This window comes from Protomyctophum bolini (genome assembly GCF_963924005.1).
Source record: "Protomyctophum bolini genome assembly, chromosome: 2".
Taxonomy (NCBI): domain Eukaryota; kingdom Metazoa; phylum Chordata; class Actinopteri; order Myctophiformes; family Myctophidae; genus Protomyctophum; species Protomyctophum bolini.
The window spans coordinates 19,477,370-19,494,775 of record NC_137863.1 but is presented as its reverse complement, the minus strand read 5'-3'; the positions used below and the strand labels follow the sequence as shown (position 1 = coordinate 19,494,775).

The 17,406-nt window shown below is 44.3% G+C and overlaps 1 protein-coding gene across 1 annotated transcript in view; it reads left to right on the top strand.

The window, feature by feature from the left end:
- Positions 1-13,961: 13,961 nt before the first annotated feature.
- The window catches only part of LOC308325299 (fibrinogen-like protein 1), a 151,662-nt gene continuing 148,217 nt past the window's right edge, over positions 13,962-17,406 (top strand). The window contains exon 1 of the mRNA XM_080777786.1: positions 13,962-14,148. Within this exon, the coding sequence (XP_080633912.1) occupies positions 14,083-14,148 (66 nt within the window). The 5' untranslated portion in view covers positions 13,962-14,082. The remainder of the gene's footprint in view (positions 14,149-17,406) is intronic.

The following is a 17,406-nucleotide window of genomic DNA, read 5'->3' as shown; positions in this document are numbered from 1 at the left end:
ATTCAGACCTGATCAAGGCGGCGATGTCATTTTTCAGTGAAGAGAGGATTTCAGCTTTCATGTCTGCTGGGTCGGACATTGCGTCAGGAGTCCGGGAGGAGTGGCTTTCCTCCTGGGTAGTAGAGGCACTCGAGACCGCGGCTGCAGGCTTCGGTGCGGGTGTTGATTTGGTGGCCGTGGCGAAACTAAACTTCCGTAGATTATATTCCATAAAGCAGGCAGGCCGGGATACAACTAATGTATCTTGAAGATAACAGGTTTGGCGATACTTTACGATATTTTTTAAGGTTGAGTTGTGTTCAGAAATAACTTTTTTAATAGATTTTGGCGGAGCTCGTCAAACACACAACCTACTCCATTTCTTGCTCGTTAGCGCCCCCCCTAGTCACTTTCACCATCACTAGCCACGGCCACCTCGCTCCTCCACCCCTACAAATCTCCCTTCCCTAGACCTCACCACGCTCTCCAACCTCCTCTAGTCACTTTCACTAGCCACCTCGCTCCTCCACCCCTACAACTCTCCCTTCCCTAGACTTCACCACGCTCTCCAACCTCCTCTAGTCACTTTCACTAGCCACCTCGTTCCTCCGCCCCTACAACTCTCCCTTCCCTAGACTTCACCACGCTCTCCAACCTCCTCTAGTCACTTTCACTAGCCACCTCGTTCCTCCGCCCCTACAACTCTCCCTTCCCTAGACCTCGCCATGCTCTCCAACCTCCTCTAGTCACTTTCACTAGCCACGGCCACCTTGCTCCTCCGCCCCTACAACTCTCTCTTCCCTAGACCTCGCCACGCTCTCCAACCTCCTCCAGTCACTTTCACTAGCCACGGCCTCGCTCCTCCGCCCCTACAATTCTCCCTTCCCTAGACCTCGCCACGCTCCGCCTCCTCTAGTTACAACTTCCACAGCACTCCCTCCACATCGGCGCCGCATCCACTGCTGCCAGCCGAGGCCCCCAAGACCTCGCCACCCACCTGCTTGGCAGATGGGCCACCCAAGCCTACCAGTTCCACCCGTACGAACCTCCCTGGCTTCCCCTAATAAGTAGCCGCGGCCCGTTGCTCCTTTTGGGGATATTGTCCATGCGCACCGTAAGACGAACGCCTTACGACGAACGCCACACGACGAGTGCCATTCGACCTCCTCCCCAAAGACTCCAGGGTCGGCGACCCCCCGGAACCTACACATCCGCATTCATTCATCCCTCCTTCATCCCTCCATTTATTCACTGTCAATAAATTCCTTAAACCTCCCCAATGGCGTGTTTATTCCTACTAGTGAAATGGAGTTGGAACAACTGATGTTCAGGAGGAGGAGAAACGCGCATTGGCCCTGCCCTTCACGCCACTCTCCTCCCTCCACGTCAATCTACCTGTCCCCCTTTTATATCTGCCCAATACCACCCAGAATCCTCCTTGCTTCGCCCGCCTCGCTGCGTCGCACACTAGCCGCCTTCCTACAGGCTTCTCGCAACCCACCCCCACCCCTTCACCTCCATAGCAGCTCCTCTCCCCGCTCCCCCCAAAGGAGATACTACATCCACCTCACCAAAAGCGGATCAAACGATTAAAACAAAACTCTCTCCCATCCTTATCAGGTTCCTGCGGGGGGATATTGTCCATGCGCACCGTAAGACGAACGCCTTACGACGAACGCCACACGACGAGTGCCATTCGACCTCCTCCCCAAAGACTCCAGGGTCGGCGACCCCCCGGAACCTACACATCCGCATTCATTCATCCCTCCTTCATCCCTCCATTTATTCACTGTCAATAAATTCCTTAAACCTCCCCAATGGCGTGTTTATTCCTACTAGTGAACTATATATAAAACTACAGCACAGTATATATTGTGTAGATGTACAGTATATACAGTACAAGGTGAATACCTTCCTGTGAAGGAGAAAGTGTTTTACTTGAGTTTATAACCATAGAATGATGTCTCACCGCATCCAGTTGGACTTGTAAATGTTGCTTCCGTTGTAGTGGAGGGGGCCTGCTTCTCTGGCACGTCTCATGACATCAACACGGTCTTGATGGTAGTGCAATTTTGCCACGATAACGCGAGGGTTACCCCCCACTCCTCTTGTTTGCAAACCTCTGTGCGACCTGTCAATCACAATGTCCCGGTCCAATCCCAAAACCTCTTTTAATAGCTTGGAAACTGCTGTTGGTGAGCTTGAACCTGCCGTTTCAGCTACGTTTGCAATTCTTAAGTTGTCTCGTCTCATTCTTCCCTCTAAATCCAATGATTTCTCCTGTAAACTTGCCACTTCTGACTCTAGTTTACTTATTTTCGTCTGCGCCACAGTCATATCGTCCGAGCACGCCGACAGGCCTCTTTCCATATCCGCCACAGTAGTTTTCATCTTCTCCACATCAGAGCATATTGTTGCTGTATTCTTTGCCACTTCTGTCTTAAGTGAGTTTAACTCGGACCTGACACTGTCAAATTCCTTAGCCATCACAGCAGTTAATTCAGACCTGATCAAGGCGGCGATGTCATTTTTCAGTGAAGAGAGGATTTCAGCTTTCATGTCTGCTGGGTCGGACATTGCGTCAGGAGTCCGGGAGGAGTGGCTTTCCTCCTGGGTAGTAGAGGCACTCGAGACCGCGGCTGCAGGCTTCGGTGCGGGTGTTGATTTGGTGGCCGTGGCGAAACTAAACTTCCGTAGATTATATTCCATAAAGCAGGCAGGCCGGGATACAACTAATGTATCTTGAAGATAACAGGTTTGGCGATACTTTACGATATTTTTTAAGGTTGAGTTGTGTTCAGAAATAACTTTTTTAATAGATTTTGGCGGAGCTCGTCAAACACACAACCTACTCCATTTCTTGCTCGTTAGCGCCTCCCCTAGTCACTTTCACCATCACTAGCCACGGCCACCTCGCTCCTCCACCCCTACAAATCTCCCTTCCCTAGACCTCACCACGCTCTCCAACCTCCTCTAGTCACTTTCACTAGCCACCTCGCTCCTCCACCCCTACAACTCTCCCTTCCCTAGACTTCACCACGCTCTCCAACCTCCTCTAGTCACTTTCACTAGCCACCTCGTTCCTCCGCCCCTACAACTCTCCCTTCCCTAGACTTCACCACGCTCTCCAACCTCCTCTAGTCACTTTCACTAGCCACCTCGTTCCTCCGCCCCTACAACTCTCCCTTCCCTAGACCTCGCCATGCTCTCCAACCTCCTCTAGTCACTTTCACTAGCCACGGCCACCTTGCTCCTCCGCCCCTACAACTCTCTCTTCCCTAGACCTCGCCACGCTCTCCAACCTCCTCCAGTCACTTTCACTAGCCACGGCCTCGCTCCTCCGCCCCTACAATTCTCCCTTCCCTAGACCTCGCCACGCTCCGCCTCCTCTAGTTACAACTTCCACAGCACTCCCTCCACATCGGCGCCGCATCCACTGCTGCCAGCCGAGGCCCCCAAGACCTCGCCACCCACCTGCTTGGCAGATGGGCCACCCAAGCCTACCAGTTCCACCCGTACGAACCTCCCTGGCTTCCCCTAATAAGTAGCCGCGGCCCGTTGCTCCTTTTGGGGATATTGTCCATGCGCACCGTAAGACGAACGCCTTACGACGAACGCCACACGACGAGTGCCATTCGACCTCCTCCCCAAAGACTCCAGGGTCGGCGACCCCCCGGAACCTACACATCCGCATTCATTCATCCCTCCTTCATCCCTCCATTTATTCACTGTCAATAAATTCCTTAAACCTCCCCAATGGCGTGTTTATTCCTACTAGTGAAATGGAGTTGGAACAACTGATGTTCAGGAGGAGGAGAAACGCGCATTGGCCCTGCCCTTCACGCCACTCTCCTCCCTCCACGTCAATCTACCTGTCCCCCTTTTATATCTGCCCAATACCACCCAGAATCCTCCTTGCTTCGCCCGCCTCGCTGCGTCGCACACTAGCCGCCTTCCTACAGGCTTCTCGCAACCCACCCCCACCCCTTCACCTCCATAGCAGCTCCTCTCCCCGCTCCCCCCAAAGGAGATACTACATCCACCTCACCAAAAGCGGATCAAACGATTAAAACAAAACTCTCTCCCATCCTTATCAGGTTCCTGCGGGGGGATATTGTCCATGCGCACCGTAAGACGAACGCCTTACGACGAACGCCACACGACGAGTGCCATTCGACCTCCTCCCCAAAGACTCCAGGGTCGGCGACCCCCCGGAACCTACACATCCGCATTCATTCATCCCTCCTTCATCCCTCCATTTATTCACTGTCAATAAATTCCTTAAACCTCCCCAATGGCGTGTTTATTCCTACTAGTGAACTATATATAAAACTACAGCACAGTATATATTGTGTAGATGTACAGTATACAGTACAAGGTGAATACCTTCCTGTGAAGGAGAAAGTGTTTTACTTGAGTTTATAACCATAGAATGATGTCTCACCGCATCCAGTTGGACTTAGTCTCGTCTTTAGCATCAATGTAAACGTAGCGGTTTTTCTTCTTGCGAACCTAAAGAAAAATAAATACATTATTTATCTACAGTATGTTTAGGTATATACTGATATCTATGATATGTCACTTAATTATGAACCTCTATACTACTAGTGACATGAGGATATTATCTGTAGGCTGTGCCATAAAACTATATTTGATCTACCATAAACAACATACACTAAGCAGAGAGTCCTTCATTATAGATGTGACTAGATTAGTTCATATAACGACAGCAGTGGCTCAGGAGGTAGAGCAGCAGCAGAGTTGGTGTCCAAGTGTCCTTGAGCAACACACTGAACCTCTAACTGCTCCTGATGAGCAGCTTGGTGCCTTGCATGGTTTCCTCTGCCATCGGTGTGTGAATGTGTGGGTGAATGTGAAGTACATTGTAAAGTACTTTGGATAAAAATGCTGTATAAATGCAGTCGATTTAGCATTTGGTCCATTTACCATATCCCATTGAGTTTTGTTTTGTAGTTTTGTATCTGAATGTCAAACAGCACGCACACACATGCACACACTCACCACCCAGGAGTATCCACTCTTCTCAGCTTCCTCTTTGTCTGTCCTCACTCCTTCATACGGACCAAAGTGAGTCCCGAAAGGAAGCGGATCCTCTCCATAGTAAAACACCCCTTGACCTGCTTTTGGAATGCGTGACCGTTTAACCTGAACACACACACGCACGCACGCACACACACACACACACACACACACACACACACACACACACACACACACACACACACACACACACACACACACACACACACACACACACACACACACACACACACAATGGGACAGTCAGACACAATGGGACAGTCAGACACGAGGAACCAATTCAAATATAATTTGATGACATATAACGTTATATGTGTAAGTGTATATAACATGTACAGGTATGGATGTATTGTAGCTTTACCTGTAATCCATCAGGCAGTGTCAGCTTGGCTCTGTTAGGTGTTCCTACAGGTACACCTATCAGACCATACCAGAACACAGGAGGTCCATGTTCCTCACAGTACACTAGAAAGAACTCCTTACACCGATCACAGACTGGACAGACAGACAGGCAGGCAGACAGACAGACAGACAGACAGACAGACAGACAGACAGACAGACAGACAGACAGACAGACAGACAGACAGATGATAGACACAAATACAGAGAAAATACAGAATGAGAGAAAGCTAAAGGGAGAGAGGAACAAAGTCTGATGTAAAAGCAAATAGAGAAGACAGAGATAACTATGTACATTTTAATTTAGATAGATAGATAGATAGATAGATAGATAGATATCTTACAATAAATGCACTGACTGCAACGACGTCACGTATGTAAGTATATACGTCGTCTGTAATCCACACAATTCACTCCACCGACTTAAAATTCGACAAATGCGTTCAAAGGCTGCCTCTGGTCAGTGGACCTGAGTGCTGGACCTAATATGCCCATACTGATAGACTAGACTGATGGTAGGTTATTGGTTTACCTGTGATCCTAGTTTACTGAGGCCCTATGTCTCTCTGCATGTGTATGTGATTACCTTTCTTATTGTAAGTCACTCTGTATACTAAGAGCATCTGATAAATGCCTGGGTGCAGTACTTACTTTAGACAGATTTTGGTTTAGACTAGTCATTGGTTAGACCAGTCATTAGTCCTACAACTACAATCTCAAACCCTCACCCTAAACCTAACCTCCCACGGGGCAGCACACCTAAACCTAACCTTAACGCATGTCTAACCAATGACTAAACTAAGTATGCACCCCAAATGGCTTAATTGTAAATTGTAAATAGTTACAGAAGTATTCTTCATCTTCTGGCTCTTCTTCTTCTGTGTAATTAATTCTCGGAAGATTCCTGAGCTCTCTGTCACTGGGTGGCACAGCTACTGCTTTCTGACGTCCTGAAATATAACACACGCACGCACACGCACACGCACACACACACACACACACACACACACACACACACACACACACACACACACACACACACACACACACACACACACACACACACACACATTTGTAATACAACATTTTTTATTAAATAAAAAAGGAGGCATAGCTTGATGTGTCACTAGTGGTTTCAGATCATCATTGGAAGATTCAGGCTTGTATTACAGTAAGCCCAGGAAAGAACAAACTATTGGCTCCATATACTCCATATCTGTGGTTATGATTATTGTGTTCAGACACTCAACACTTTCTATGACTAATTTTGTTGCATGGTTAAACCAAACCCCATGAGTTTATTATCTCCATGTTTAAACTTTTTATGTTTTTTTGTTGTTGTAAATTCATGCCCTACTTCACTGTACAAGAGGGTCACACTAAAGTAGCAAAAATTGCCAATCTACAAGCTCACAACACAAACATGACACGTAGTGAGCTTGTAGATCTGCTATGTCTGTGGGTTTTGCAAATATTGAACCAATGAAAATGAAAATGAAGCTGCACTATGTAACTTTCCTCTTTTACCCTGGATTTGAAACCTGGTCTCCTGTGCAAGTGCTGACATTTTCACTACTGAGCCAATAGAGCCTGCCTGCTTGGGATGAACTGAATCTTGACAATTTTTTCTCAAACCAGAAACAGGATTCCCGTCAAAGGTCTCACACTATACTGACACATTACTACTAGTAGTAGTAGTAGTAGTAATAGTACTAGTAAAGGGGGCGCCCACTGGCCAAGTGGTCCAGGCGCATGCCACACATAGGCTCTGGCCTGACAGCGCGTCGCGTGTTCGTGATGACGACCATTGCTGCATGTCTCTTTACTTCTCTCCCTCCCACTTTCCTGTCTGTCTTCACTAATAACTATCAATAGAGGCAAAAAGCCAAAAAACTAATCTTTAAAAAAACATTAGTACTAGTAATTTTTTCCATATACACTATACTAGTGAATAAGACTAGCTCTAGTTGAGTACAACTTCAGTAACACTATATTAAGTACAGCAGTACTACTATGGTAACAGTGTAGGATTACCCGGCGGACCAGGAGTCCACTCCTCATCTTCGTCCTTTTTCTCCTCCTCCTCTTCTTCACTCAGCTGAGGTGAGGAGGGTTCTACCTGCCTGGTCTTGTTGCGTCTCCTCATGAAGTCTGGAGGGTCAGACTTCAGACCTGATGGAGGAGGAGAACAGAAAGGTAGGGAGACACATAGAAGGAATGGAAGGATATATAGTGATGACAGAGGAAGATACAGATCAATATATTCCTGGGACTGTATCCCTACAGTGATTGTCTGATGTTTAAATTACACATCTGCATTTACTATTGTTAGACTATATTCACATAGTTAAATATTGGACTCCTGCTTGTTATAGCAAATATAGGGAAGTTAAATAAATGCATGTTTTCACCAGTAGGGAGCAGTCATGACACATGATGGAACCAACAGCATGACTGATGCACTTGACAGACAAACAAATTAATTCAGGAATCTACTTCTATAAACATTGTGATGATGTGATATGAATCTACTTCTATAAACATCGTGATGATGTGATATGCTACAGTGTGTAACTGGTCAATATCATCTAGTTTCTTCAATGCTGGTAATAACTGATGTGTATTCTATCATACAAGTTAATTAAATGCTCTTCACTAGTCTGCAATAAAATAGAGTTCAATCTCCCATTCTTGTGACATCAAGTCAGTGAACTTATTAGTGAACTAATATCGTGAAATAAACTGATTTCTATTTTATTTTATCGACTATTATACACATTGATCTACTATCACAGTAGGCCTACAATATTACATACAGCCGTAAGACTAACTCCCTCATGTATGGATTCTAAACATACAGCCTTGAGACTAAATGGCTTATATTTGATGTATGTCTGATATAACTACTATAGTCCTACAACAAAACAAATGAATAAATGTATGGCGTTCAAATGCTGTCTCATTTTATATGACATTACTATGTTACCATGTTACATATTACATTACCTAGAGAGAGCTTAAATAGGTGGTTGCTCTTCATATTCGTGTATATTATTTTCTCGATTGGCTTCAGCTGCTCCCACTGTGTTTTACTGAAATGAGGCCTCAGGTCCTCAAAGTCCAGGATGTCCTGAAATGATGGAAATAGGGGGGGGGGGGGGGGGGGGGGGGGGGGGGGGGGGGGGGGGATCAGTTATGGTAGCTGCAAACTATAGTACACTTTAATGTCATACATGGAATGTAGCTGTACAGCTTCTTTATAAAAGCACATGGGTCAGAGTATAATAGGCTAAACAATAGAATCAACCTGCTCATATTTGTCAACCACCAAACAGACTAATGTTAAAATGACCAACAGAATACATGATTTACAGCCACTGGAACTTAATTGTTGTCTCACCGTAGGCTTTTCCTCCACAGAACCCCCAGTCGCCATTTTTGCTGTTCCAGTCGTCTTCTCTGTCACCTATAGAGACAAAACAAAGTTTGGTTCAACTATAGCAGGCAGCAATACATAATAGTGTCAACATAAAACAATGTGTGACTATAGCCTAAAAGTTTAGCTATAAGGCTAAGCTGGAGGTAGCAGCATCTAACAAATAAACTCACAAATATTCACTTCATTAATGTTACCAATTAAGCTGGATAGAGAACTATTTGACGTGCATTGATAGTTTCCATGGCATGTTGTATGTTTTATTCATTGTATTTCTATAATGACACCTACCTTCTGTCTCTTTACCTTCAAACGTATAGAGTTATTAAACAATAAACACTGAGTCTCTACCTTCAGTCAAACTTATTAGAGTTATTAAACCTTAAACACGGAGTCGCCACTCTTCCTCTTCCTTGTCTTCTTCAAGAGGAGAGGCGGGAAGATTCGCGGGCTTCACGCTGCACTGACTGACGTCAGCAGCAATTAAAGGGAACGTCGCTATTGTGTGTGTGTGTGTGTGTGTGTGTGTGTGTGTGTGTGTGTGTGTGTGTGTGTGTGTGTGTGTGTGTGTGTGTGTGTGTGCCTGTGTGTGTGTGTGTGTGTTTGTGTGCCTGTGTGTGTGTGCGTGCGTGCGCACATGTAGGGGGCGCTAACACAGCCGGAGCCAGGAGAAGAGACATCCAAGGCGACCAGAAGAAGTCTGACTTGGACCTGAAGGTGAATATAATATAATATAATATAATAATATAATATATATGGACATGACAAAAAGGCTCTGGGAGCGTGACCACCGACGTTGTCAAAGTGGAAGGCACAATTTCCCCCCAGATTCCGTGCGACGCGTTGAACGGAAGAATGCGTAACCTACAGAAGTCCCGGGAAAGACGCACTTTTGACATTATTGGCTATTATTCCATTTTGGGGGCGGGAACCCCTTTTGGTGTTTTAAGCATTATGTTATGCTTTATCTATTGAAAAATAGATAGCAGATCTGCAAGCTCATGAGCTTGCACGTCTGCTATCCCATTCTGACCGGGCACCCATTTTGGTGTTGGCATCATGTTATGCTTTAGCTATTGAAAAATAGCAGATCTACAAGCTCATATCGCGCCACCGAGTGGCGCGATACGAGCTTGTAGGTCTGCTATTTTTGAAAAATTCGAAGAACGACTGACATTTTTAGAATCTGATCTCAGGTCAGAATGGGTTAATCAGACCAGTGTGTGTCCCGTGGAAACCTCGTATGAATCTGATCTCAGGTCAGAATGGGCTATTTTTGAAAGATCGTGAAAATGTGGTGGGAATCTTTGAATTAACGTTCTTTCAGAGCGAACGTTTTTAACTCAAATCTTTGCTTCTGCATGGGGGGTCCCTGGAAAAACATATTTCCAGAAGGGGGTCGGTGGCCAATTACATATTTTTGGGGGTCCTTGACGTGAAAATGATTGACATAGAAACGACTGACATAGAAACAGAAACATTTAGAAGGCATTTGTAGAATCGTCCTCGGGTCTAAAGGGTTAACTATGGAATCACGAGCGCATTTCCCATCAGTCAGTCATGTGTGTCACTCAAAATCTACATACATGGGCAAAGCCCCCATATATGGTGCCCAGGTCTCGTGACATCATCAGGGATGGAGATCCCTCATGATGTCATAGTAAATGTGACCTGCTGTCGCAATTAAGTCCATTAAGATCCCTGATGTCATCAATATGAGTACATAATGGATAATATGTCAGAACCGGTTCTGACATTTCCATATGTTGATCCTTCCTCTTCGATGTCTCCCTTTTGAGTTTGACTGATACCTGTGCATTTAACCCATTTTTGGACAGAGGACGATTCTACAAAATGTGGTCTAAATCCTGACCGTTTTCTTGAAAGATCTATGTCTCTGTCAGTGCAGGTTCTCAAACTATTTCATGTCAAGGACCCCTAGAATTATCTGTAACTGGCCGCCGACCCTCATCTGAAAAGATGTTGTTCCAGTGACCCTCCCCCCCCCCCCCCCCCCCCAGAAGCAAAGATTTTAGTTAAAAATGTTCGCTCTGAAAGAATATATAATATATATTCAAACATTTGGGCCACATTTTCACGATTTTTGAAAACTAGCAGACCTACAAGCTCATATGAGCTTGTAGGTCTGCTATTTTTCAATAAAAAAGTAAAACATAATGCTTGGAACACCAAAAAGGGGTTCCGTTCCCCTACACAATGGGTTAAGGCCAGGCACTACAGTATACCTGGGCCCTCCTCATCAAACCCTGTAGTGTACACTCAAGACACTGCCCCCCCCCCCCCCCCCCCCCGCTGCCACCCTTATAGATCTCCATATATGGAGCTGACCTGTTCTGACATTCCATATGATGATCTGACTGACCTCATCAAACCCAGTACACTGAAGACACGCTCCATATATGGACATGCAGTGCACTAAAGGGCGAGGTCGTTTCTTGCCCTCAGGCGTCTTACTGGTTGTGTGTGTGTGTGTGTGTGTGTGTGTGTGTGTGTGTGTACTTGCCCACAGGTTCAGTGATCAGTGTGTTAAAAAAGGGGAAAGCCTTGCCTTCGGTTCGCCCGCAAATGCAACTAACGACACTGCACAGTATTACAACGACCTCAAACCAGTGGCCCAGGGACCCCCAGTGGCCCAGGGACCCCCAGTGGTCCAGGGGCCCACAGGGGTCCCCAGGGGTCCTTCAGGGAGTTCCAGGTGGTGCCCACATAGCTAAATGATGGGAGAGTTGGTAACCAAATGGACCCTTATTATTAGATCTTTAACTCTTGAGAGCTAAAGATGGACCCCGTCATTTTACACTCTTAAGAGTTAAAACGTATTGATTTAATCATCTGCATTACTATAATTTGCAAGTAGTCTACACACAATTGAATGCCACAGACGAAAAACTGTCCACACTATTGATCCATAATGTATAAATTATAGATAAGGGTTCAGGACAACGAGGCCTTTTCGTGGAGGGGTCAGGATGGAATTTGGACTTATAGGACAGTTTTTCGTCTGTGGTATATACACAATATTAGAGAATGTAATACGTATATGAATGGACACAGCATGGAATTGTGTATCTTATCCAACGACAACAATAACATTTATAGGTTTTGGGTCGGAGAGGCTAAATGTCACCAAATGGTGCAAATATTATGGTCTGTGGCTCAAATGCTGAATAACCCATTTTGGACTCAGGTCGATGAAAAAAAAGGCTTCTAAATCTAAATTCTAACATGTTTTTCTGAAAAATCCCATGTTTCTATGTCAGTTGTTGCTCAACCTTTTTCATGTCAAGGACCCCCTGCAGAGTTATCTCTATTGGGCCACGGACCCCCATCTCAAAATGTGTAGTTCCAGGGACCTCCCCTGCAGAAGCAAATATTTTGGTTCAAAATGTTCGCTCTGAAATAAATATTCAATGATTTGCGCCACATCTTAATGATTTTTCAAAATTGCAGACCTACAAGCTCGTAGCGCGCCACTCGGTGGCGCGCTATGAGCTTGTAGATCTGCTATTTTTCAAAAGCTAAATTGTAACATCATGTTTAAATAATGGGCCTTGATATGAAAAGGGTTGAAAACCACTTGTGTATTAAAAGTAACTTTTACTCATGTACATTTTTAATTCCAGGCTTTTAGTATTTCTAGTATTGATACTTTTACTTAAATAAAATGTGTGAGTATGTATGTACTGGTATGTATGTATAGTATCATCTGCTTTTCAACTGCAAAACAATGTTTGTGAAATGTATATATCTCTGGTGTCAGGGAGAAACCACCCAACTCCAAAATGTTCATTATTCAGGAAATTAAAAATATATTTTATTTTCCAGGAAATTAAGAAAATCTTATATTTTTAAAACAATCTAATACTGTCTCATCAAGGTTGGTATTGTGATATTGCCAATTACTTGCATGAGAGGGGGGGAGAGGTTGGAGTTAGCTGCTTTAACAGACACTTTGAGGGTCCAATGGAGTTAAGAGTTTTTGTCCAAAGCACTTTTTATTCAATATATTTTTAACCAACAGGCAACAGACACAGGCTTTACAGTAGAGCATTGATTTATTTAAATGTAATAAAAATAATTAAAAAGCGTTAGATGGTTTCCTCCCGATAGTGACAAACTGACAATATGTAATGCTGTCAATGTAAGTAGTAAATATTCCTGTTTTTGGTTGTTTCAGTGGCCTCATGTAGTCCCATAACTGTCATCTCAGTCTCGACACAGATTCTGCTAACAGCATACAGCACCACAGTGCCCTAAACATGTAGTTGTTGTTGTTAGTAGGAATAAACACAGAATTGGAGGCAAAAACTAATAATTTCATCCCCACACAAAATGTGTTCCCAGATTGCTATAATACAAAACCTAAAAAACTTGTAGAAGGTGACCTTTTTAGAGATGCAATTGAACTAATGGCAGAGAGGGCCTATTCAGCATTTTTTGTTTACTGTATAAACTGCTTTTAATTAGATCCTTTCATGTGATGATAAGACGTTGATAAAGCTGACCATAGTTAGCAGGCAGGCAGGCAGGCAGGCAGGCAGGCAGGCAGGCAGGCAGGCAGGCAGGCAGGCAGAGCACGGCAGAACATACAGGGAGACAAAATTAAGTGCAATTCCAGCAAGTATGCAGTGAACAAAAACTGCTAAACTATCCAGCTATGCTGCACTTTGGCTGACCTCAGACTCCTGGCTGAGGCTATACATTTATACATTTATATTCGAAGACTATAGAGTGTTTTACTATAGCTTAATAAGGTAATGGAGGTCTGTTCCACTATTCTATTGCAAATCACAGTAAATTGTTTTTCCACCAAATCCTGTGTGTGTGTGTGTGTGTGTGTGTGTGTGTGTGTGTGTGTGTGTGTGTGTGTGCACGCGGGTGTGCATGTGCACACGTGCGTGTGTGTCTGTTCTGAATCAGCACCCTGCATATTTGGGATTTTATGACTGCAGCTAATCTGGTATTCCATCAGTATTTTTCTTCATATTTTCCCATCTCCTCCTCCCTCCTCCTCTCACACGCCTGCAGTTTTATGCGTGCATGTAATGCTCATAGACCATAAAATCCCAGAGATTCAGCCGTGGGTTCAAATTCAAACGGATCAGCTTATCTTTTTAACTGCTAGAAGAAGAAGTATATTTGTTTATAAGTAAAGGAGTTTTAGGAGTTTTTCTGCAGAGAGGATCATGGGATGTGTTCAGCTTCTCCTCCTTGCGCTGGTTCTCATCACAGCTGCCTCTCTCACCCTGGCTGTAAGTACATCAGTGACATCGAAGAACTCAGATTGTTTAGTTTGTCTTTTGTACAAGTAAAGCAATAATACCACAATGCATGCATAGAACCACTCTGGCAGTTCCGTGACCGCGCAGAGCAAAGCGTCCGTTTCTCAATGGATTTGTCAACTAGGACAGTTTATTAAACTAATAGAGCTCTGCATGTACCTCGCAAAAATGCCGGGGAAAATTCATGAGAGCCCCGAATCCAGCATTAGTTTTGCACCAAAAAAACACTGCTTGGGCTAAAAACAGCCATAGCCGTCATCACAGATGTGATGAGGTCCGCACATTTGGGCAAGTGGCTATATGGCCGTTTTTAACTGACTGCCGAGTGTGACCGTGGATCAGGCCTCTTCATGGAGCCCACCAGAAGTGTGACCTGGACCCGGCCTCACAGAGCTCGACCTGGACCAGATGTGGACCAGACCCCTCCACGGAGCCCACCTGCCTATTCTCTGTCTTCTCTCTCTGTCTATCTATCTCTCTCTCTCTCCCTCTACCCCCCCCCCCCCCCCCGACAAGGTCGAGGCAGATGGCCGCCCACCCTAGAGTCGGGTTCTGCCTGACGTTCCTTCCTAAAGGAGAGTTTTTCGTTACCATTGTCGCAATATTGCTTGTTCTGGGTGGATCTTTGTTGGTTGTAAAGTGTCTTGAGACAACTTGTTGTGATTTGACACTATAATAAAATTGAATTGAATTGAATTGAATTGTAAAAGGTCAACATGATATTTACACTGACTCCAAAAAGCCTAAGTCTTCTGACCTTTGCTCTCCGCCATCACGGAACTGCTGTGAACAACCCAACTAACAAGTGAAGGTCTTGTGTTCAATGTAGCAACATTACTTACTAACTTGTCAAACGTTTTGGAAAACGGCCGATCTACAAGCTCACCAAACCACTATCTATGAAGAGATGTGGTGTGGACAGGATGTATAAGTGTCTAATCTTTGAAAAACTCACATCTTCTGTCTATACTACTAGCCTACTGTTAAATAAGTATAGGCATACATTTTATGTCTTATAGATCTCAAGTAGGCTACAGAATATAGTTACGTTTGTAGCAGCAAAAACAACAAAAAACGGAAACATTTAATTGAGGAATAACCGTTTCCATAATCAACATTATATTCCCGTGGCAGTTGGTCCGCTGACTGTATTTATGAGACTACAATGGATTTCCTGTGTTATCTCTTCATCTTGGAGTGGTATTTGTTTGACACTATATTGTAGCCTAAAATAATAATAATAATAATAATAATAATGTGTACAGTGTGGGTAACAACACACCAACTTGATTTTGTATATAGAGACACTTATCTTTAATTATATTTTGGGGATAATTTATATTGTGTGTAGCCCAGTGGCATATATGCCTGTGGTTCTATGTAAATCCACCAGGTGGCACCGTCACTTTAGGAGTGCCATGTTCTGGGGGTTAAGGTTTTTTTTTTATTGATTGAAATATTTAACAGTTTGCAGAATTACAGTACATTTCAAGCACAAACTTAATACAAAGAATGCATGTTAACTGTGAGTGGACGACCCAATTAAGCCTTAGGCTACACTTGTTTACAACAGGGTCCACTTTGTTCAATTCATCAAAACATTTAGAGACAAACAAATACACTGAAAAACGTCTTGAATAATAAGAAGCAACCTGTAGGCTATTTGTGGGGTTTCTTTGAGAAGATCTTGATGGTAAAACTGCAATACTTTCATTGTATATTTTCAGAAACACATGTAAACACATTCTTGATGCAGTATACAGTAGGCTAGTATGAGTGTATTTCCAGATGATTAAGAATACATGTTGTTGATGCTGGTTGCAGATTATAAATAAGAGGTGAAAGTACAGTGCCGTTTCTACGGGGGGGCACTAGGGGGCACTGCCCCCCCAGATAGACTTTGTGCCCCCCCAGTCCAGAACCCTACCCCACCATTATTTTTAATGTTTTACAGGTTTAAAATATATATAATGTGTTATTTTCATGTTCTTTGTGTTTATAATAAATTTACATTTTCTAATTAATTCATAGTAATAAAAATGCAATAATAACAAGTACACTGGCACCTATAGTCGGTGCACCTAGTCGGATTCGTTTTGATGCAGCGCACCAAAAGCTACGTCATTACCTGTGTGACTTCAGTCCATGCTTCAGTCACAGTGAAAACAAACCCAAACCGGTAAAATTGAATCATGGATATTAGGAACTGGCTCAAAGCCAAAACACCAAACTCTATAAACCCACCAGCACCTTCAGAAAGGCAGACTGATGACGATACTGAAACCAACACCATGTCGCCTGTTGTTGTTAATATTGCGGGCCATTGCGGGGAGTCGAGCACCGAGCACTACTAAATGCACAACGAAATTCGGTCGTCGGATGGGGTTCGCGAGTGTCGGATAGCATTATTCCAGTGAGGCAGAGGGCTGCTGTCGCAACTTCCACAGCAGCAGCTCAACTTTCGGACCTCCACCACCACCGCATGCTTCTCCACCAGAGGTTCTTGGTTCTGGCACACCGTCACTGAATCAGGTAAAACGGGACAAATACCCAAGTAGCCTTCGGGCGCGTTCGGAAATAGCGCACTGAGCCCACTGTGCAATGCAAACTAATAGGAGAGTGTGCTCCGGTGTGGTATTTCCGAACGCGCCCTTCATAATGGCAAACGTGCAATCTGCAGACGCGCAGATCCCCCCCCCCCTTTGCCTCCCGACATAAATACACTATATAGACTTGTTGTTTTTGGTTGGTGCATAAACTTTTACTCATATTCCCCTACCGTGGAGATGGCCACATATAAAAGACACTATAAGCCTAAATGCTCAACTATTTGTTGGTGATTAATGGTTGGTGCATAGGCTATAGTCTTTTTTTCTACTTTCCTCCCGCCGTGGAGATGCTCATTGTGTTCATTGTGTTGTTGGTGCGATGCGATCGTGTTTCCACATGACAGTATATAGGCTATGTTTGTTTGTTTGTTCTGTTGGCTACAATAATTAGGCTATATTATTTGTTTTGGTGTATAATTGGAACCTATACTTGCAGTGTTGGGGAGTATTAAGCTACATGTAGCTGAGCTACGTAGCTTAGCTACATTTTGCTGTAGCTTGTGGTAGCTTAGCTACATTCATATTGGTGTACCTCGTCAAGTAGCTCAGCTACTTTTTGGGTCATTTTTGGTAGCTTAGCTACTCAAGTTACAAGCTACAATTTTGGGCAATAACATGA